This window comes from Kogia breviceps, chromosome 1 (genome assembly GCF_026419965.1).
Source record: "Kogia breviceps isolate mKogBre1 chromosome 1, mKogBre1 haplotype 1, whole genome shotgun sequence".
NCBI classification, from domain to species: Eukaryota; Metazoa; Chordata; class Mammalia; order Artiodactyla; family Physeteridae; genus Kogia; species Kogia breviceps.
In genome coordinates this window covers 158,586,796-158,610,043 of record NC_081310.1, presented here as the reverse complement: position 1 = coordinate 158,610,043, position 23,248 = coordinate 158,586,796, and the positions used below count along the sequence as shown (strand labels likewise).

The window sequence follows — 23,248 nt, the reverse complement described above, 5'->3', positions numbered from 1 at the left end:
AAAACCAAAAGACAAACCAAAAAAAACAAAACAAAAAGCCCAAACAGCTTTGCTCACCTGCAAGATTTGCACATAGACTTGGTGGGGCTCTGTCAGCTTCATGCCATTGACCTCAATGTATTGAAAGGGAGGAACATCATTTGCTCGGGATGCCTGCTGCAGGCAGCGTATCACCTCGTGTACAGTGGCAGTCTTCCCTGTCCCAGGGACCCCAGAGATGTACATGCACCTGGGGCAAGAAGAGAAGACCCCGGGCTAGGTCTGTGCAGCTGCCTTACACTATCATCAGTTATGAGTATGCGAATGTGTGCTGAAGAAAGGACAGAGGCCCCTGAAATGTAGAGGTGGGAGCAGTAAGGACCATCCTTGGAAGCTGATCAGAGCAGGACCTGTTTATATAGAACCCTTCATTCTATAAGCAAGGCTGTATGCAAAGTGCCCACCCAAAAAAGGCCAGTGTCATTTTCTCTGTAAGACAGAATTCTATAGAATTACTTTGACAACAAAAACTGCTTCAGAAGCTTAGGCTTCAGCAATGGCCTGCCTTTTCTGACACCAGGGAAAGACCGCTTGGGTGAACTACAGCACCTGAGGTGGTGCGCTAGCAGGGCCTTCTGCCCTGAGCATGCTGCTGCCTCAACATGACTCACCCTCCAGTATGGTCAAGGAGTTTGCTTTCCACAAAGTTGTACATGTCCTGGAATTCCTGTTCCCGACAGGGAAGAGATGCAGGTACAGCAGAAACATGCAGCCTAAAGTTGGTGGTAAACGAGGGAAAAGGAGGACTTCAGAAGCATTTTACTATCTATTCAATAATAAATGGAAAAGATTTTATCTATAGTTTCTATTTGAAACCTTAATCTCACATCCAAGGGAATGCCTTCATTCCTAAACTTCTTCATTTGGCCTTTCTCCACCCAGACAAATCACCATAGAACTCAGTGGTTCTAACTAAGCGTACATATCACCTGGGGAGGTTCCCCAAATCACATGGGTGGACCTCATCCCACATGAGATTCTGATTCAGCTGATTTCTGGCAGGATCTAGGCGTACGTATTTTGAAAATGTCGCCACGCAGTTCTAAAGGGTACTGCAACTGAGAAGCAGTGTCCTGTCTCATCACCTTCCAACCCTGAGAAAGTGGTGGCAGTGGACTGCAGACTCCTCCCAGAGCCTGTCCATAGTAGCTCACCCAGACACTGCTTGAGGTTTCTTCTTTCTAAACACACACGTTCATCTTACTCTCTACCTTTATTATGTACACCAATGACTACAAAGCACTCCCAGTTCACGTGAATGAAAGCAGGGGCCCCCAAGCAGCGTCACCTCAGCCGCGCCTCCTCCAGCACGTTGGCGGGCTCCTGGGCAGCCAGGTTTCGGCTGCGGATTCGGGGAGTGGCATGACGTGGTGTTCTGGGCTCAGGCTGTATTCAAAAGAGAGAACATTTAGAGAATCAACAAGGACTTACTGTAGAGCAAAGGGAACTCTACTCAATATTCTGTAGTAACCTATATGGTAAAAGAATCTGAAAAAGAATGGATATATGTATATGTATAACTGAATCACTTTGCTGTACACCTGAAACTAACACAACACTGTAAATCACCTATACTCCAAAATAAAAAAAAAAGAGAGAGACAGAACATATTTCAGAAGGAAAAAACAAAGCAAAACTCCATCCAGGATGCATCAGCAAATCTGATTCATGATGAGCTGATAAAAAGAAGAGAGGTAGTGAATTCCCCTTAGCTCCTTCCTGTATAAATTACCAAGATTCTCCCTTTCTCTCCTCACATTACACATACATTTTGTTCATAGTCCAAACACAATTTCTTATTTCTAATTTACATATAGTATTAGGATTTGAAAACAATGTCAGTCTGAGGAAAGAATGAATAAAAGTATGGATTAAATACTTTTCAAAGTAAAATACTATCTTCAAAGAAAGGCAAATTATTAAAAAATCCTAAATACTCTGCCCAAATAGGGTACAGTAGCAGGCATAAACTGGGTTTGATTCATAAGATCCTCCTCTATTCTGCCCCCATGAGTTGCATTCACTGATTAAAATAAAAAAGCATCTTTAATAATTATAAATAAAAAAATAAATTAAAAAAATAAAAAAAATTTTTTTTAAAAATAATAATTATAAATAAAAAAGATCTTCCTCTAGCCTTCTTTGAAAATATGGTCAATCTTTAGCTCAGAACTTCCAAGACACTACACAGTACTTGAAGAAACCTCCCCAGATTTTTCCACTTCAAACCACAGGGTCATTCAGTTTAGGCCCACAGACCGATTTCACCGGTCTCCTTTTTTCCTTCCCGCTGGCTCATTAGAGCAGGCTTGCTAACCAGTAGTATTCATGGTGTTTCCACAAAGCACTCCCTTTTGTGGGAGCATTTCACCTACCCACCCTCTGCTTGTAGCCAAGGTATAAAGTGATAGTCTCTACACCTCTTCCCAAACACAGAACAGCATTGAGACCCTGTTAACAGCTTAACATCTATTAACTCTGGAGAAAACAGGAAAATAATAACAAACCTTGCTGAGAAGGTTGTTTGTTTTTTTTTTGTTTTTAAAGGTGGACTTCTGACTTTTTTATTATGCTAAAGAGCGCCCCCTGCCCCGCCCCTAAATCCTTTCTTCTAGGCAGGACCCAGGAGACGCAATCAAACCAGATCAATCAAACCAGATCATTCGGGTGAGCTATTCTACAATATAAAGACTGCCTCGTCCAAAGGTGATCTATTGGATTTCCTTCCCTAAAGGTCTTTTCTTTGGCTTCAACCCAAGCCCAATCACATTTTTCTTGATATGGGAAAATGGAGATCAGCTTTAGAAAGGCCCCTAATTAGGCATTTCTAAATTGTTCTAAAGAACAAGATGCTCCACGAAAAATGTTTCCTAATATACTAATGCCCTCACAATAACATTAATAAGTTAATGGCCTTGAGAAGTCACGTGATAATGAAACCAATTTAACTTTGTTTAATCGAAACATTTCTCAAACATGTTTGAACACAGTAAGACCCTCTTAATAGCTTTCAATGCTCTGCTAAAGTTCCACAGAAAGCAGAGAGACATCCATTTACCTCTTCCATGTTTCTGTTACACAATTCATTACCAACACCTAGTATGTGCTCCCTATTCCTCAAGTCTGTTGAGTGGCACAACAAAACCAATGACACGGCTCAGCAGCCCTGGATTCAATACCCACTGAGCACTGACTACGCACGCACAAAGCCCTCTGCCAGCTTTCAAGGGAAATGCAAAGATGAGGAGTCCGTTCTTACAGTTCTTGTCCTTCCCTCAGGCAGTTTGGCTCTTGGACATTCGATTCCATATCTTAAAAGGAACTTGGACTCAAATTTTTTTTTTTTTTTTTTTTTTTTTTGCAGTTTGAGGGCCTCTCACTGTTGTGGCCTCTCCCGTTGCGGAGCACAGGCTCCAGACGCGCAGGCTCAGCGGCCATGGCTCACGGGCCCAGCCGCTCCGCGGCATGTGGGATCTTCCCGGACCGGGGCACGAACCCGTGTCCCCCGCATCGGCAGGCGGATTCTCAACCACTGCGCCACCAGGGAAGCCCCTGGACTCAAATTTTATCACTGTCTACTGGGTTCATTTTCAGTCTTAGGGTTCACATAGACCCTTTCCTCCATGAATACACAGGGAACTCTACTCAGTACTCTGTAATAACCTATATGGATAAAGAATCTGAGAAAGAATGGATATGTGTGTGTGTGTGTGTGTGTGTATATATATATATACATATATATATATATAAACTGAATCACTTTGCTGTACACCTGAAACACAACACTGTAAATCAACTATACCCCAATGTAAAATAAAAAATTAAAAAAAAGAAAAAGAACCTTTCCTCCATGAATACTCCAAGTAGCATAGCTTTGAATATGACAGACCTATGCTCAAAACCCAGCTGTTATTAGTTGTGTGACCTCAGTCACCACAATTTCTAAATTACGAGAAATAAACCTAAAGGAACCTTACGGTTTTCTTTGGTGTCTTGGAGGGGGTCTGTAAGGATGACTTCATGGAAGAGTGTACGTTCCTGGACACATTGCTGGGTGTTCTCCTTGGAAGAGGGGGTGTGGAAGCCTCTTCCTCCTCACTGTCAGAGTCTGAAATCTCAGCTACTGGCAGAAACTCTTCCTCTTCTTGATCACTTTTACTATTACCTAAAAACCTGAATGGTAGGACACATTATTTTCTGATATTCAATGTTTGAAGTCTACATAAGAAGCTCCTAACAGATCAGTGTGGATTCGAGGTATTGCAGAGTCCCTTCTGCAACCGAGTAATATCAGATGTGCTCCTTTTCTTGGGCTCTTGCTACTGGAAGCTCTATTAAGGGCTTTATTTATATGATCTCATTAAACCCTGCAAAACTTTGTGATTTGTTTATTATTATTCCCTTTTTATAGATGAGGAATCCAAGGCTTAGAAAGGTTAAGTAACCTTCCCAAGGTTACACAGATAGTAAATGACAAAGCCCAGGTTCAAATCCAAGTCTATCAGAATCAAAGTTCATGCTCTTAGGCACCACACTAACAGTCTTGCTGGGTGTGATGATTATGGGGCCCTGGGAGCCACCTAAGGCCAGGGCAGTGTTTCTTGCCTCTTTCAAACTATGACGTTTATGTGAAATTAACATAATTCCATACATACTAGGTAAAGGAGAATTTCAATGGATTAGCAAATAACAAACAAGAAATAAAAAGAGGATTTAAGAAATAGGATTATAGATTTCACAGATGGCAGGATGTTTTTATGCCTGCCAAGCAGCAGTCTTACCTAAGCTGCTGCCTAATCCGATTCAAAGTCAAGAGAGAGCTCTTTCTGCGGATACGACGGGGAGTAGAGGTAGCTTCATCCTGAACTGTTTCTTTGGCCTCCCTGCAAGATACCACAGCAAGGTTATGGAAAGCAGTTTGGGGCACCAGAGATCAGCAGCAGGACCAGAAGATAGTCAGGTGGCCTGACTGGCTCCTATTCTTTCTGCAGCTACGGTAGAAGGAGATAATCACACTTTGCTAAAGTTTGTAATTGAAGTTTGACTCAAACCCAGAGATTAAAGTTTGCCAAAAGCTTATCATTTAAATCAGACTCGTCACCTCCCCAACTAGAGATCAGAACATACTAATCCTAGGCAGAGTTTCTTATCCTTTTTTAATTTCTGACACATCAGTGAATTTACTGTCCACTCAAGGTTAGCAGAAATGCAGCTATATTTCCAATACAAAGCATTTATCAAGCAAACTAGGTAAGCGAGGTGCTGCAGTTTCTGAGCAGGAAACATTGAAATTTCAGGCTTGTCACATTCCCTGTGCAGCCCATTATTTACAAACATTGCCCAATGTCAAACTGCAGAGTTTTTTCTAGATGCATTATCTTCTTGTACTGTATGTATTTGAAAATGGCTTCCAGTTTAAAAGAAAAAAAAAAAAACCCTAAGAAAATCACTGTTAAAATGTGGCAAAGAGCCACAGCAAGTAATGAAATCCAGGACTGTGAAACAATTCAGGTTTAGGAAATTATCTTCTGGAGCCGTGATCCCCAAAGGACAGCTAGGTATATCAGAATCAACCAAAGAGAATCTCAAAAATGCAGATTCCTGGGCTTCCCTGGTGGCACAGTGGTTGAGAATCCGCCTGCGGATGCAGGGGACACGGGTTCGTGCCCTGGTCCAGGAGGATCCCACATGCCGCGGAGCAGCTGGGCCCGTGAGCCATGGCCGCTGGGCCTGTGCGTCCGGAGCCTGTGCTCCGCAACGGGAGAGGCCACAGCAGTGAGAGGCCCACATACCACCAAAAAAACAAACAAACAAACAAACAAAAAAAAACAAAAAAAAAGCAGATTCCTGGGCCCAACACTTGGAGGTTAATTTCCTACATCTAGGGAAAGGCTCAGAAATCTGTATTTTGGAAAAGCTGGTGATTCTGTGACACAGGCAGATTTATTGGCTGTGACCCACACTTTTCACATCATGTGAAGGATCTCGATTTGCTCTGTGGGAGGCAGGGGAGAATCCCCAGTTACCTCTTTTTGATGTATTCTGGTTTCAGATTCACAGAAAGCACCACCGAGGATTTCTGTCCCCCGCTGATAGGAGTTAGTGTTCTTTCTTCACTAGTCTCTGTCATTTTCAAAGCTGGGACTCGAGTTCTCAGGATCATGCGACCATCAGGTGAAGCCTTCTTGTCATCCTCGGCACAACACTGCTGAATCTCTCCAGCTTTCTCTGGGGTTTTCAGAGCTGGAGATGAGTTCTGAGGACCATCAGGCTGAGACCTCTTTGAAGGCGAGGTGATCTCAGAGAAGGCCACTTTCCGTTTCATTCTTCCAGGAGACTCCAACGAGGCCCATGAAGTCTGCTGGGAAATCCTAGTGTTATGTGTCCTAGGGAAACCTAAGTTCAAGAGAAATCACCATAGACAATGTGTGAATTTTATAACTAGCACTATATACACCCCTAATCTCTATAGATAAATTGATTCACTGAGTGATACAAAGACATGAGTTATCCATATTTTGAATTATTCTATGCTTTCTTTTCCTGTGCCAGGTAGCTCTTATTATTTTTAGTCTCTCTCTTAAATTCTACAAGTACTTTTGCTAGCTAGAACCATAAGTCAACAGTTAAATCAGCTTTTTTTTTTTTTTTTTTTTTTTTTTGGCGGTACGCAGGCCTCTCACTGTTGTGGCCTCTCCCGTTGCGGACCACAGGCTCCAGATGCTCAGGCTCAGTGGCCACGGAGGCTCAGCGGCCATGGCTCACGGGCCCAGCCACTCCACAGCATGTGGGATCCTCCCGGACTGGGGCACGAACCCGTGTCCCCTGCATCGGCAGGCAGACTCTCAACCACTGCGCCACCAGGGAAGCTCTAAATCAGCTTTTATAGGTAAATGTTCAGGTCAGGTTTTCTGTGAAGTAATCTACCAGAAGAGTGGTTCTCAACCAGGGTGATACTGCACATCCTCAGGCCCCATTCAACAGCATCTGAAAAAATTTATACCAATGGCTCTGTTGAGTAATACCAAGTCCTAGATTTTTCTTAACCCAGATTATATCTACCAACAGAGAGAAGATGGGTCCCTGGGGCGGGGGGGAGGGTAACCAACTGGGTTCTAAGAATACACAGAGCCACATTTGGATCTGCTCCTCTCTCACCATGACCAAAGGCACCAAGAACCTGGACATTCATTCATAGATAGCAGTTGAGCTATTAAAAGATATGTGGGACTTCCCTCGTGGCTCAGTGGTTAAGAATCTGCCTGCCAATGCAGGGGACATGGGTTCGATCCCTGGTCTGGGGAGATCCCACATGCTGCAAAGCAACTACTGAGCCTGCGCTCTACAGCCCGCAAGCCACAACTACTGAGCCTGCGCACCACAACTACTGAAGCCCACGTGTTCTAGGGCCCACATGCCGCAACTACTGAGCCTGCGTGTGGCAACTACTGAAGGCTACGTGCCTAGAGCCCATGCTTTGCGACAAGAGAAGCCACCGCAATGAGAAGCCCGTGCACTGCAATGAAGAGTAGCCCCCGCTCACTGCAACTAGAGAAAGCCTGCATGCAGCAACAAAGACCCAATGCAGCCAAAACTAACAGGGCAGATGATACACATAAATGTCTATAGTATGAAGTTTAAAAATTGTCCTAAAGCACCTAAGTGCTAATAAACATGGTTTTTGAGACAGACCTTGAAAGAAAGGCAAAATTTCAACAGAGTTGAAAGGGGACGGAGGGGAATAAGTGAAGAGAATAAATGAGATTGATGTGAGCTAAGGCAACGAGGCAGGAAAGCACTGGGCAGAGGAGTTCACTTTAGTCACAGCACAGGGTGTGTGTGGAATAGCTGCAGACAAGGTAAGAAGTCATCTAGTACCTGTGTGGTAAATATGAGGGTAACCCATGTCTAGATTAATGTAAAAATGTCCCAATGTCCTGGTCTCCCTCATGCCTCATTTCTCCATCTTTCTGTCAAAAATAATCCAAAATATTCTCATCCTATCTGCCTCATCTAATTATGTAACTCTGTCAAGTTTAAATTTTTTACCCTAACTTTCAAGGTCCTACAAAATCAACAGTGAAAAAAACACTCAATTATTTTTAAATGGTAGTATTACAAATTATTTCTCTAGTAGTCTTCTGCATTTCCAAAACGTTTTATATGTTTATATTTGGCTCCTAAACATTTGTATTCTTTTTTTTTTTTTTTTTTTTTTTGCGGTAAGCAGGCCTCTCACTGTTGTGGCCTCTCCCGTTGCGGAGCACAGGCTCCGGACGCGCAGGCTCAGCAGACATGGCTCACGGGCCCAGCCACTCTGCGGCATGTGGGATCTTCGCAGACCGGGGCACGAACCCATGTCCCCTGCATTGGCAGGCGAACTCTCAACCACTGCACCACCAGGGAAGCCCCAACATTTGTATTCTTGATAGCTCCTACTAAGGAGCTATCAAGAATGCAAATAATTTATACTCAATGAACTTGGCACATAAACAGAAAAGTTAAGGACACATAATAGGATGAGAATGAGCTCTCAGAACAGCCATGGAGTAGCTTTCAGATATATTATTAGTGAAAAAAGTTAAGATGGAAAAGAATACATCCAGTATAATACCCTACTGGGTAAGAAAGAATAGGAAATAAAACTATAATAAAATAAAAATTATATGCATGTTTGTATATGACTGTGTGTATATATGTCTGTGTGTGTTTTGATTTATCTGTTGATTTTTGCAAAAACCAAAGGAAAAATAAACCAGAAACTAATAAAATTGATTACCTACAAAAGATGAGGTAGAAACAGGGAGCAAGGGTAAAGAAAGGAATGGGGCTTATCTGAGTACACTTGTCTTAAATAGTTTTGACTCTTTAACTATGCTAATGTTTTAAATCTTTTGAAAATCAATCAAAGATGGGAAAAGCCCTAAAATTAAACAGAAATGAAAGAACCTAACTATATATCACCAATAAAATAACCATTGGTGGAAGAAAAAAATTTAATCAAAGTAACGTTACTCCCTCAGTGGAATATATTCTAAAGGCATAAAGAACTGCAAATCAATTTTGATTTGGAATTTTGGAATGTGGGAAGGATGGAAAGAACCCTATGGTATAGATTAGAAGTATGAGTATGAATTTAAGAGTTTTAACACTATATTATATCAAATATAATATAGTGTATAACACTATATTACATAATATATAATATATATTACATAATATATATAATATATAATAATATATGTTACATAATATAACACTATATTATAACATATATATATATATATTTCTTAGCTCTTCCACTAAGGATCTAAAAGGAATGTCACCTTAGTAGCTAAGCTCTTGAAGAATTAGCTAATTACAGGGCTTAACATCACTAATCATTAGGGAAATGTAACAATGACATACTACCTCACACCCATTAGCATACTACAATCAAAACCACAGAAAATAACAATATAAAACAACATAATAATAACAACATCTAAATAGTTGGTGACGATGTGAGGAAATGGAACTCTTGTGTGTTACTGATAAGAATGTAAAATGATGCAGCTGCTATGGAAGAATATGGTGATTCCTCAAAAAATTAAACAGAAAGGAAATTTTACCCCAAATAGCCAAAGCACTTGAGAAAGAAAAACAAAACTGGAGGCATCACAATCCCTGATTTGAAACTATATTACAAAGCTACCGTAATCCAAACAGTATGGTTTTGGCACACACAGATCGACAGAACAAAATAGAAAGCCCAGAAACAAACTCACATATATATGGCCAATTAATTTACAACAAAGGAGCCAAGAACATACAATAAGGAAAGGACAGACTCTTCATTAAATGATGCTAGAAAAATTGGACAGAAGAATTGAAACATGCAGAAGAATGAAACCAGACTACTATCTTACATCATACACAAAAATTAATTCAAAATGGATTAAAGACTTGAATGTAAGGCTTGAAACCATACAACTCTTAGATGAAAACATAGGTGGTAATAAGCTCCTTGACATGGATCTTGATGATAATTTTTTTGATCTGACACCAAAAACAAAGGCAACAAAAGTAAAACAAGTGGGACTACACCAAACTAAAAAGCTTCTGGACATCAAGGAAACCACCAACAAAATGAAAAGGCAGGGCTTCCCTGGTGGCGCAGTGGTTGAGAATCCGCCTGCCGATGCAGGGGACATGGGTTCGTGCCCTGGTCTGGGAAGATCCCACATGCCGCGGAGCGGCTGGGCCCGTGAGCCATGGCCACTGAGCCTGCGCGTCCAGAGCCTGCGTACCACAAAAAAAAAAAAAAAAAAAAAAAAAAAAAAAAAAAAAAAAAAAGAAAAGGCAACCTATTGAATGGGAGAAAATATTTGCAAATCAAATATCTGATAAGGGGTTAATATCCAAAGTATATCAAGAACTCATACAACAGCAGGAAAACAAACAATGAGATTAAAAAATGGACAGAGGACCCAAATAGACATTATTCCAAGTGAAGCTATACAGATGGCCAATAGGTACATGAAAAGGTGCTCAATGTCACTAACCATCAGAGAAACGTAAATCAAGATGAAGTATCACCTCACACCTGTCAGAATGGCTATCATCAAAAAGAAAACAAATAACAAGTGTTGGTGAGGATATGGAGAAAAGGGAACGCTTATGCACTGTTGGTGGGAATTTAAATTGGTGCAGCCACTATGGAAAACAGTATGGAGGATCCTCAAAAAGCTAAAAATAAAACTACCATATGAGGGACTTCCCTGGTGGCACAGTGCTTAAGAATCCGCCTGCCAATGCAGGGGACACGGGTTTGAGCCCTGGTCCAGGAAGATCCCACATGCTGCGGAACAACTAAGCCCGTGCACCACGACTAATGAAGCCAGCATGCTCTAGGGCCCGTGTGCTGCAACTACTGAAGCCCGCAGGCCTAGAGCCTGTGTTCCGCAACAAGAGAAGCCACCGCAATGAGAAGCCCATGCACCGCAATGAAGAGTAAACCCCACTCACTGCAACTAGAGAAAACCCATGTGCAGCAACGAAGACCCAATGCAGCCAAAAATAAATAAATAAATTTATTTAAAACAAACAAAAAACTACCATATGATCCAGCAATTCCACTTTTGCATACTTATCTGAAGTAAACAAAAACACTAACTTGAAAAGACAAATTCAGCCCCATGTCCACTGCAGCATTATTTCCAATAGCCAAGATATGGAAACAACATAAGTGTGCATCAATGGATGAATGGATAAAGAAAATATGGTATGTGGGACTTCCCTGGTGGTCCAGTGGCTAAGACTCTGTGCTCACAATGCAGGGGGCCCGGGTTCAATCCCTGGTCAGGGAACTAGATCTCTCAGGTCACAACTAAGAGTTAGCATGCCACAACTAAAGATCCCTCATGCTGCAACTAAAGATCACACATGCTGCAAGGAAGATCCCATGTGTTGCAACTAAGACCCACAGAGCCAAATAAATAAATAAATATTTTTTAAAAAAGGAAATAAATTAAGCCAATCTTATATAAACTTTAAAAAAATAAAAGAAAATGTGGTATGTATATACAATGGAATATTATTCAGCCATAAAAAAAATAAGGAAATCCTGTTATTTGTGACACAGATAGACCTTGAGGGCATTATGCTAAGTGAAATAAATCACACAGAGAAAGACAAATACCATAGGATTTCACTTATATATGGAATCTAAATTAAAAAACAAAAACAAAAATGAAAACCAAGCTCACAGATACACAGAACAGATTGGTGGTCATCAGAGGCAGGGGTTGAGGAATTGGGCAAAATGGGTTAAGGTAGCCAAAAGGTACAAACTTCCAGTTATAAAATAAATAAGTCATGGGGATGTAATGTACAGCATGGTGACTACAATTAATACTGTGTTGCATGTTTGAAAGTTGCTAAGAGAGTAAATCTTAAAAGTTCTCATCACAAGACAAAAAACTGTAACTATATATCATGACAGATGTTTCTTTTAATTGAAGTATAGTTGATTTACATTGTTGTGTTAGTTTCTGGTGTATAGCAAAGTGATTCAGTTCTATATATATATATATTCTTTTCCATTATGGTTTATCAGAGGATGTTGAATATAGTTCCCTGTGCTGCCCAATAGAACCTCGTTGTTTAGCTATTTTATATATAGTAGTTTGTATCTGCTAATCTCAAACTCCTAATTTACCCTTCCCTCACCCCCTTTCCCTGCCCCGCCGGTAACCATAAGTTTGTTTTCTATGTCTGTGAATCTGTTTCTGTTTTGTAAATAATTTCATTTGTGTCATATTTTAGATTCCACATATAAGTGATGTTATATGGTAGTTGTCTTTCTCTGACTTACTTCACTTAGTATGATGATCTCTAGGTCCATCCATGTTGTTGCAAATGGCATTTCATTCTTTTTTATGGCTCAGTAGTATTCCTTTGTATACATATGTATACATATATACATATATATGTACATATATACATACATATGTATGTATATACAAATATATCACATCTTTATCCATTCATCTGTCAATGGACATTTAGGTTGTTTCCATGTCTTGGCTATTGTAAATAGTGCTGCTGTGAACACTGGAGTGCATGTATCTTTTCAAATTAGAGTTTTCCCAGATATATACCCAGGAGTGGGATTGCTGGATCATATGGCAACTCTATTTTTCGTTTTTTAAAGAAACTCCATACTGTTTTCCATAGTAGCTACACATATGGTGATGGATGTAACCTAGTTAAACTTACTGTGGTAATCATCTCACAATATATACAAATATCAAATCATTATGTTGTATATATGAAACTAATATGTTATAATGCTAGATGTCAATTATATCTCAATTTTTTAAAAAAGGAAATTTTGACACATGCTACAACATGATGAACCTTGAGGACATTATACTAACTTTAATAAACAACTCAGAAAAGAATAAATACTGTATGATTCCACTTATATGAGGTATCTGGAGAAGTCAAATTCAGAGACAAAAAGTAGAATGGTGGTTACCAGAGGATGGGGCATGAGGGAATGGGAAGTTATTGCTTAATGGTTGGAGAGAGATTGTTTTGGAAGATGATGGGGATGGTTATACAACAATGTGAATGTACTTAATGCCACTAAACTGTACACTTAAAAATGATTAAAATGGTAACTCTTATGTGATATATATTTCAAGAGACGTCCAATTAGTACTTGGCTCACTGCTGCACTAACTCAATACTGCAGCATGAATTAATATTTTATCATTTTCCTTTAGCCTCAATATTGCTCACTGTGACCCATTTTACACTTACTGCTGAGCTCCAGCCTCTTCCTTGCCCTTGGGGTGACAGGATGGGAAGGAGCTTGGCGAGATTTGGAGGTGGAGTGCCTTGATTCAATCCTTTTGACCACATGTTCTGCTGTGGTCCAAGAAGGGCTCTCTGTACTTTTAGTTTTGGCTTCCATGGACTTCTGACATCTAGGGTTGCCTTCTTGTAGCTTATCCAACTGTGCAAATATTTCTGGAGGTAGTGGTTTGAATTTTTTGTCATTCCAAGATAGTTTAACAAAAAATGTCTTCTCATTTTTCAGATCCATAGGTATCACTTCATCTGGGGCTAAAGCTACTACCTGAATTTAGGAAATATAGGTGATAGAAAGAAATGAGGACCCAAAAAGTCAACGAAGGCTCTATGAGAGCTATGATTAAAGAGCATTTAAGTCTGCATTCTTACCTGGAACAATTACTTTTCTAAACAAAAGAGGCACGGACATGGCATAGCATATTTCCACAGAGTCCTCCTTGCTGATATCCATACCTCATGTTGTTTTCTTTTCTAGTCCATTCTATTCACCCATGCCACGTTTTCCCATAAAAACTTCTCTAAGCATGCCCCCCTGCTCAATAGTCTACAATGGCTACCCACTCTGCAAGATCAGATTACTTAAACTGATCTTACTTAAACTGCCTTCTAAAATCTGACCCCACTTTACCTCCTGAGTGCTCAGTGCTCTTCAAAATGGCTTTTTCCACCACTAGTCGAGCTTGGCTTGTCACAGTTCTGTTCATTCCCACCATGTGCTCCTGCCTAAACACGCCCCCTACCTTTCCAAATCCACCCATCTTGCTGCTTCAACTTCTACATCTGCCTTTCACTTCTTCACTCATTTAACTCAGAGATAAATTATTCTGTGGCACATGATATGCTGGGCCCATAGAGTGGAAAAATGTGACTATAGTCATGCCAAGTCATGGTCTCCCTGCCCTACCAACCACCTAATCACCATGTGACCACACTTCACATCCGCATCTAATCCCATTTTGGGGGCTTGAAGTAGCTTGAGAAATAACCCATATCCTAGTCTCCAAACCAGTGTCTCAATTCAGCCTACAACTCTTTAAACCTGATTTATCATAAAATCTCATAACACATATTTGCCTGGAGCAATTACACACTTTGTACTGATTCACTCAAGGTGAAGTCCTCATTTAAGCAAGCATATTCAGCCTCAAAGTGCTTTATGCCTGCCACAATCACAGCTAAATATAATTTCCCACTGAGATACATACGCTAATTCCAGCTCATCCCTCGGGTCACAACCTAATGTCACTTCCTCCAGGAGGCTCCTAACACATGGTAAGTGCTCTCAATAAATATTTGTTGTTGAAAGGAAGTAGGCAGGCAAGCAGAGAAGGTGACAAACAGGAAAAATGTGTTTCCGTGAGGTAAATGAGAGCCAGTAATATCCTGGAGATCATGCAGTTTAGGAATCAGCCAGAAATAAGCTTCAAGATAGAACTGAGGATCAAGGCATCACCTACCTGCACGTGGCCAATGATGGTCTCAGCATTAATGTTGCTGTTACAGGCAGGGTAATCATACCAGAATATCTCTTGTGCATCAGGCTTCCGACCCAGCAAATGCTGTTTACAGACAGGGACTTCACAGAATCGGATAAACCATTGTACTCGAGCACGTTTATTGGAATAAGGTTCAGAATCTAGGAGGGATAGATGGAAAAGGTAAGGTTAAAGATAATAAACATTATCTTAATCCTCATAATAATCCTACAAGGTAGGTACTATGGCTGTCTCCCTTTTACAGGTGAAGTGATCACATTTCAGGGTCCTTAAATAATTTGTCAAAGGTCACATGACCAACCAGCGGCAATCTGACTCCACCCAGCACCCACGTTCTTCTCACTTTGCTCCACGTCCAAATGGTGCTATCGGTCATCACATAAATTGTAAAAGGCATTTGAGAGGAGCAATTCTAATCACAGTTACTGAACAAATTTTGCAAATCAAAACAAAACTGCTAGCAAGCCTCAGAGCATCCGCCACTGAGATGACTTCTGGCAAACCTATGCTTGCAATCTTCAGCTTTATCATCACAATATACCATTAACATCACTCCATACCAGTGTTAGCTCCAAGTGAAAGGACATACACTCATTAGTGCCACCATCATCACTGCCTCTTCTCTTCCTTAGCTCTCTTCAGAGAAAGACTGAAGCCAATACATGGCTCTAAAATCTATACACAAAGGCCCAAACCTCAAATACAGAAGCCCATCCTCCTAATGTGCTCCCCCTAGTGGATGTTATTTAGTTTGATGAAGTTTTCCTCCATACTTGTTGAATATCCTCCCTATCTCTATAATGTAAAATACCTTCATCCACTCTATCAGTTCCTTCTTTTAGGCATACAAACTGCCACAGGACTAGGACTATCTTCCACATACTTCTCTCCTAGCTTTTGGAAGAAGCAGTTTTGTATAGTTTAAATTGCTATCCTTTTTCATCTTCCTTTCGGAGTTCTGCTCCATTCCCACTTTTCTGTGCTCTTCTCTGGTCTGCAGAGGGTTAACAGCTGAGTAAATCAGCTGCAGCTGTGAGTGTAGCCTTGCAGGCACCAGTTCACACTACCTTCCCTTTTGCTCCTCTAGCCTTAAGGGCAGTAGTGGCTTTCTGCACTTACTGATCTCTGGGAAACACCACTGTTTGCTTCTCCAGCCTTTTCAACACTTATACACAAGTCCCTCTGGGTAAATAAAACACTTAAAGTGCTTCTGTTTTTCTGACTGAACGTCAATCAACTGATACACCTACCCAATCCAACTTACTGCCTCCCTAGTAAAAGTAACTTTGCATTTGCAAAATTACTAACTTCCTCATGCCAAAATTAAAGGACACATCTCTGCTAGAGTGCAAATCACCTATTATTTCCCTTCTCCCGTCTTCCTAAATTCATCCTTTCTCGCCACTCCAACAATCCTGCCTTCATGGCCATTCTTACCCCCTCCTAAAAATAATGCAAAAGCTAAATTCTTGAGCCCCCCATTCCCATTTTTACCCAATATTGCTCTGGTGAGTAAAGACGTTCACTAGGTGGAAGAGGGTACAGCTGATGCTTAAGTGACCCCATAGGCACACCCTATATACCGCTATGAATAGAAGAATCAGTAACCACCCCTGTTCCCACCACGGAGCACTTCCCAATTATTAGTGACAAGGAATACTTTTCATTCCAGCCCCGAACTCACCGTCTTCAAACAACTCAACCAATTTAGCAACATATGGATTTTCATCATCATCCCCTTCAATCAACACAAACTGTCCAACTTGGAGGTCAATCTCAGGCAAACGACCTTCTATTTTCACACTCATTTCTCTAGGAAATAACAGAGAAACATGTTAGGAAATCTCTTAGGGTGGGCCAAGCTCTTCAGACCCCTGGGCACAGAGGAATGTGCTCTGTAACTAGAAAACCCCCTGAATAGTTTCTCTCTGCTGACCAATCCTACTAGAAACCAAGTTACCAGTAAAGTCACACACAAGAGTAGATAACATGAATTGAATGAATTGTTTTTAGCATGGATGATTAATCCAGAGGCCTTAGGATGAACCCTAACTTCTCTCAGTTATTGACAAAGAACAACAAAGCTTCCTAAGACATGAAAGCTGCCCAGTAACAACATCAGATTGTTCAGAGATGTCTTGGGCTAAGAGGATATAGTAACAACATCCATCCTACCCTGTTATCATGCAGAATTATAAAGATTTGGAAAAGCATATCTATCTTAAATAGATATGACATTATCATACATATCAAATTTTATTAACCTGACATAATATCTTCCTGTATCACTAGCTGCTATATTTATGCTAACATTTTCTTCCATCAAACAAACCCACACCCCCTTACAATCAATTCATATTCACTGTCCCTCAATCCTCAACCTATAGTACCTAGAACACCCTGGATACAAGTTATTAACAGCTCAGCTTGAAGAAGCTATTAGTTCCAGTCCACCAAAGGACTCTATCACTCACTTGTAGGTTTGGTAGTGCAGTTTTCGATCCAATGGCTTGCCAACCCACGAATAAGTTTGTCTGGTCCTCAGCCTTGTAGGACGGTAGGCCATGACTCCTGTGTAAAAGTCACTAACTCTGAGTTAACATGACAGGCTCTGATGGATTCTAGGGCACAGTCCCTGCCTTCAATGGGTTCAGCCTTCTTTTCTGCCCCTGCTACACTCCCACACATTTTAGACTTAGGAAAAGAAAAACTTTTTTGAGGAAAAAGTTAAGCTCTATGAAGATCAAACATAGGCAATTCACTATCATCTGGTACTATGCCTTATCTCTTCCTATCCAGGGAAACAGAAAGGTCAATATGTAAAAACTATAGATGTTTGGAAGTACTTACTAGGTACAAGGCACAATGATAGATGTGAAACATCTAATAATGTGAAACTAAAAGACAGTGACACAGTAGTTGTAAGTAACTTTATAACATTTATAATCTAGGTAGGGATAAAATATAAACATACGAAAGGACATCTAACAGTGCAAAGAGCCAAGAGAAAGCCAGAGAGACTACTGCAAGGTAGAGGACCAGGTCTTGTGACTGTTCAGGGAGGAAGGATTTCTTAAAGGGGTTTTCTAAAATGAATGTTAGGGCTTCCCTGGTGGTGCGGTGGTTGAGAGTCCGCCTGCCGATGCAGGAGACACGGGTTCGTGCCCTGGTCCGGGAGGATCTCACATGCCGCGCAGCGGCTGGGCCCGTGAGCCATGGCCGCTGAGCCTGCGCGCCCGGAGCCTGCACTCCGCAACGGGAGAGGCCACAGCAGTGAGAGGCCCACGTACCACAAAATAAATAAATAAAATAAAATGAATGTTAAATAATGGGTAGCTATTGCTAAGATGGATGAAATGAGGGTTTCCAAGGGATGGAGGCAAAAACATGCAAGGGGCATTTGGGGGAATGGCAATGGATTTTATCAAATGTATCTATCATTCCACTTACCTTAAAAACAAAACAAAACAAAACCCCAGGGTCACTAACCTGTACTGCTCTGGCAGTTGGAAGGGGTCTTTTTCTTTGCAGCTGACAGGTCCTAGATATTAATATTGTGAATAGCTGAAAAGAAACAACTATATTAAAGTACATGGGAAAAAAGACATTTTTACTGACAATTCTGAAATGAGAATGAAAAATCCAAACATATTTGACAATCCTCTTTACAATTTGGGAGCTACAATCCATTAGTCCTAATAATGCCAATTCATTATCTTAAGTTTAAGTTATTAAGAAAACAATCCTTTCCTCTAAATTCAATGCTTTTCTTATAGAGCTAAAGTTTGACAAAACTGGGGTTAAAAAAATTTTTTTTTTAATCCAGTCTGACAGAATTTCTCTGAATTACTGATAGAGGGACCACTAATTTCAGTCCATGTTGAAAACAACAGAATTAGAAGAGCATATTGACATCCTGATTAAATAATCTGGTTTCCTAAAGTCAGTAGCATTATGTCCTACATTCTACTTGGGAACATTCTGACCCATAAGATTTTCTGCTTTTAAAAAAGGTATTTTTTTAATATAATTTGAGGAAACTAATTAGCAAAAAGAAGATACTGAGTCATTAGTAAATACACAGCTTACAAATGATGCCTGAATGATTACTATTAAGAACATTTAGAGTATAAGTCACAACATAGTATTATTAAAATCAATCTAATTTTAATTAAATACATTGTGGAAATGAACAAACAGCAGACTGATGAGTTAAAACAAGTAGGAGACTTGTGCTCAAGTAAAAATGCATTTGGACTCATTATATCTAATAATCTTTTGGTAAAAAGTTAGTAAAAGTGTTTGAATCTCAATAAATGTTCAAGGAACTATATTAACTCTAACTTACCTTCAATATACGTTCCTTTCAATGGAAGATGTAACATGGAACTATCAGTAAACTTGTAACTTTTCACCTTTCCGCAATGAAATCAGGCAAAATAGGCTACTGAGATACAGACAAAAGATGCAAGTAAATAAGCTCCATCATTAAAAAAAATTGGAATATCACCGAGAGTGCTTTGTAGTAAAGTGGAATCTCCCAACACATTTTCTACAATTCTCGAAAAATCTAACTGCGGGATAAATGCTCTGATTTGTCACAGTGTCTATGATATTTGATAACACTGGCATAAGGATCGCACTTTTTCAAACTAAAAGCTGGCATACAGAAGGACCATCTCCATACTCCTACGGTACTCATGTATACCTAAGGTCATCAAATCCATGCTTTCAACGCCTTTAAATAGAAACCGTATTTTAGTTACTAAAGCAGACACCCTCTTTCAAAAACTAAGCCAAGATAAAATTTAACACTCCTTTTCTAGATCATGAGCTGTGTTCACTGAGACCAGTATAAGCATATATGAGTGCAAAGGTGGATGATTTACCAAAGGGTGAGCAGGCAGGGGTATCGGAAGGCTCTCTGGGCCTGGACCACATAACCTGCCTCAACTCAGCCTGTCAGTATGCTCCAGGCCTCCTTTTCCAAATCTCAAACAGACCAAGGTTGTTAGTGCCCTCAGACTTACACTGTTGCTGTTCTCTCTTCCTGAATATCTTTGCAGGGATGGCTCAGGTCTCAGCTCCAGTGAAACTTCCTCAGATAGGCCTTAACTGATACCCAGTGGAAAGTTACTCGCCACCCCCTTATACTGCCTAGGGTCATGTTCTATTGCACCAACCTATTATCAAAGCCATAAACATTATATTACTTTCTTATTTGTTGTACTTCCTACATCAGAATGTTAAATTCCAAAAGAGCAGGGATCTTGGGACCTTGTCTGTCTTGTTCATAACTGCGTCCCCAGGGCCTAGGTTAGGATTTCGCACATAATAGCTGAACAAATGAATGAATGAATGAACTGGGGGTTTTTGTTTTTTTAATCTTTTGGCCGTGCCAAGCGGCATGTGGGATTTTAGTTCCCCAACCAGGGATCGAACTCACACCCCCTGCATTGGAAGCATGGAGTCTTAACCACTGGACCGCCAGGGACATCCTGAATGAACTGTTTGTAAAGAATCATTAGGACAATACCAAGTGTGGTAAGGATGTAGAGCAGCCAAAACTCTCACACTGCTGGAGGGCATGTAAATTGGTAAAACCACTTTGGAAATTTGGCAGTATATACTAAAGCTGAACATATGCATATCCTATGACCCAATAATTCCAACAGAGTATATCCAAGAGAAAAACAAACATATCATCAAAAGACATAAACCAGAATGTTCATAGCAGCACTATACAGCAATGAAATGAAACCAACCACAACTGCACACATGTGGGGAAAATCTCACAAAATAACAATGAGCTAAAGAAATCAGACACCAAAAGAATACATACTATATTGATTCCATTTACACAAAGGTCAAAAACAGGTAAAAGTAACCTATGGTGTTAGAAGTCAGAATAGAAGGAAACCTTGGTGACTGAAAGGAAGCACAGTGGGGGAGTGAAGTGTTTCTGGGATGCTGGTCATGTTGTTTCTTGATCTGGATGCTGGTTACACAGGTATGTTCTCTTTAAGAAAACTCATTGAGCTGTATATGACTTGTGCATTTTCTATATGCAGGTTGTTTTTCCATGAAAAGTTCAAAAAATTAATCAGGAGTCCTTCTGAAGAGGCAGCATAAGGAAATCATAGTATATATCAGGCCTCTTTGCACTGTTACCCACTTTCCTACCCTCGACCCAGCACTGCATCTCATTCACCATAAGCAAAGAGGTTCCCCAAGAGCGGTGATGAATGGAGTGGAAAGGCAGGCCAGACTTGGCCTAGCAAAGGCTTTGGCTTCTAGGAGATACCCACTACAGGCTCTTAATGTTGCAGATACCAGAAATCTGGAACATGCACACTACCCAGTCCAGGAGCCACATCCAAGGAAAACAGATAAGGGAGATACAGTAGAAATAATGATAGCATGGGCTTCCCTGGTGGCGCAGTGGCTGCAAGTCCGCCTGCCGATGCAGGGGATGCAGGTTCGTGCCCCGGTACGGGAAGATCCCACATGCCACGGAGCGGCTGGGCCAGTGAGCCATGGCCGCTGGGCCTACACGTGCAGAGCCTGTGCTTCGCGAAGGGAGAGGCCACAACAGTGAGGCCCGCGTACCGCAAAAAAAAAAAAAAAATGATAGCAGATATTTATTGATCCAATAAGACAGAGGTAGAACCAAAACTCTTGATACGTTTATCTCATTTAATCCTCACAATAATCCTAGAACAAGGCTAGTCCATACTAAGTGCAAGGTAGGCACTCAGTAATAAATATTTGCTGAATAAAAGGTAGATGCTATTAGCACTTCAAGATGGTAAGTTGTCCCAGTGTTATACAGGATAGCACACGCTTAATTCAAACCCTGAGCAGCTGGATTCCAATGACTGTGCTCTTAAGCACTTACCTTAGAACACCTTGTGTGAAAGTAGATAATGTTAATACATGTCTAAGACAGCTTGCTTCTGGTATGCTTATTACAATAAGCCAGGCTTCCCAGCCACTGACTGAAAGGTCAAATGGGCCTCGATTTTCTTACCCAGAAAATGGGGATATTGGATTGGTGGAAAAGTTCGTTCGGGAACTTCCATAAGATACTACGGAAAACCCAAACGGACAGAAACTTTCTTTTATTCAACCAATATTTATTTATTAATCATCCATTCTGTGCCAGGCACTATTCTAGAATTACTGAGGATTAAGTGAGAAAATGCAAAATGGTCAATTCACTTCCCCAGTCCCTTGCATTTATGTGTAAGGGACAGTGATTTTTTTAAAAATAATTTGATGAATGTTATGAAACACATACAATTCACACAAAATTTTGCATTTAATTTCAGGGAATTCATAAACCTTCTAAAGTCCATATATTGCCATTTGTTACATTAAAAACTGTTGCAGAGGGACTTGATAAACATGATCTCACACCAGAAACCTCCAATGGCACTCACAACCACCCAGTACAGCAGGGAAGAGGGTACCACTTTTATAGATAACTAAAATCGAAAACTGCCATATCTGATCATTGCAATTTGGCAGATAGTCCAAGACAAGAATCTCGCATCTCATGCCTCTAAGTCCAGTGCTTTTTCCAACTGTCAAAATAGAAGGCCCTTCTATCACGGGGTTAGACTAGAGAAAGTAAAAGATGTGCCATTACACTGTCCTCCTGGAAGAAAGGTGGATGAGAGCCCAGCAGTTAAGAGCAGCTCTTCTGGGGAAAAAAAGGCCTGGGTAGGAGCTCAGGCCGCTTAGTCACAAAAAGGGACTTAGACAAGTCTCTTTCCCTCTGGGAGCAACTGCTACATCCGTAAAATCGGGTAATAACTTCTGCTGCTCCGCCTTCCCTGTGGTGCTTCCTACATACGCTACGCTGAAATGAGGAAAAGATGCGACTGCTTCACAAGGGCCATGCAGATAGAAGGTTCACATGGTTCACATCATTACTCAGAGTCTCAGAGCGCTGAGGACAGGAGTGTTCACGCTTTTCTGTTGTTGGCTTTCGGTTTCACCGCTACAAGGTCGCAGTCCCCGGGAGAAAAGCTGTTAGAAATCGCAATGTGGCAAGTAAAACGTTCCTAACGGGGTTAGAACTGCCTGGCACTTAATAGGAGCTTAGTGCATATCTGCTGAATGGATAATGGCTGAACGAGTCCACAGAGAACCAATTCCTCAGTCCCGCGGCTCAGATCCCTCTCCAGCCCGTGGGACTCCACACTCACCGGGCGCCGCAGTTTGTTGGAGCTGGGCGCAAGCCTTCCGCTTCCCACCGTCCCCGCTTCAGGAGCAAATCTACCCGCCCAGGAACACTCCTCTTACAGCTACCAGCCGCGTACGGGAGCCGAAGCGAGGGCCTCCCT

The 23,248-nt window shown here is 41.0% G+C and overlaps 1 protein-coding gene and 1 non-coding gene across 2 annotated transcripts in view; one reads left to right on the top strand and one right to left on the bottom strand.

The window, feature by feature from the left end:
- The window catches only part of ORC1 (origin recognition complex subunit 1), a 35,222-nt gene that overhangs the window by 11,698 nt on the left and 276 nt on the right, over window positions 1-23,248 (bottom strand). The window contains exons 2-14 of the mRNA XM_059038001.2: window positions 23,111-23,246; window positions 19,246-19,344; window positions 18,387-18,461; window positions 17,372-17,468; window positions 16,582-16,709; window positions 14,859-15,037; window positions 13,348-13,666; window positions 6,066-6,435; window positions 4,821-4,922; window positions 4,017-4,212; window positions 1,328-1,425; window positions 651-752; window positions 58-229 (exon numbers count right to left, since the gene is read on the bottom strand). Coding sequence (XP_058893984.1) covers window positions 58-229; window positions 651-752; window positions 1,328-1,425; window positions 4,017-4,212; window positions 4,821-4,922; window positions 6,066-6,435; window positions 13,348-13,666; window positions 14,859-15,037; window positions 16,582-16,709; window positions 17,372-17,463 — 1,758 coding nt within the window. The 5' untranslated portion in view covers window positions 17,464-17,468; window positions 18,387-18,461; window positions 19,246-19,344; window positions 23,111-23,246. The remainder of the gene's footprint in view (window positions 1-57; window positions 230-650; window positions 753-1,327; window positions 1,426-4,016; window positions 4,213-4,820; window positions 4,923-6,065; window positions 6,436-13,347; window positions 13,667-14,858; window positions 15,038-16,581; window positions 16,710-17,371; window positions 17,469-18,386; window positions 18,462-19,245; window positions 19,345-23,110; window positions 23,247-23,248) is intronic.
- On the top strand, window positions 11,315-11,387 carry TRNAV-CAC (transfer RNA valine (anticodon CAC)). The gene has a single exon. It is a non-coding gene; the product is annotated as a tRNA-Val (tRNA).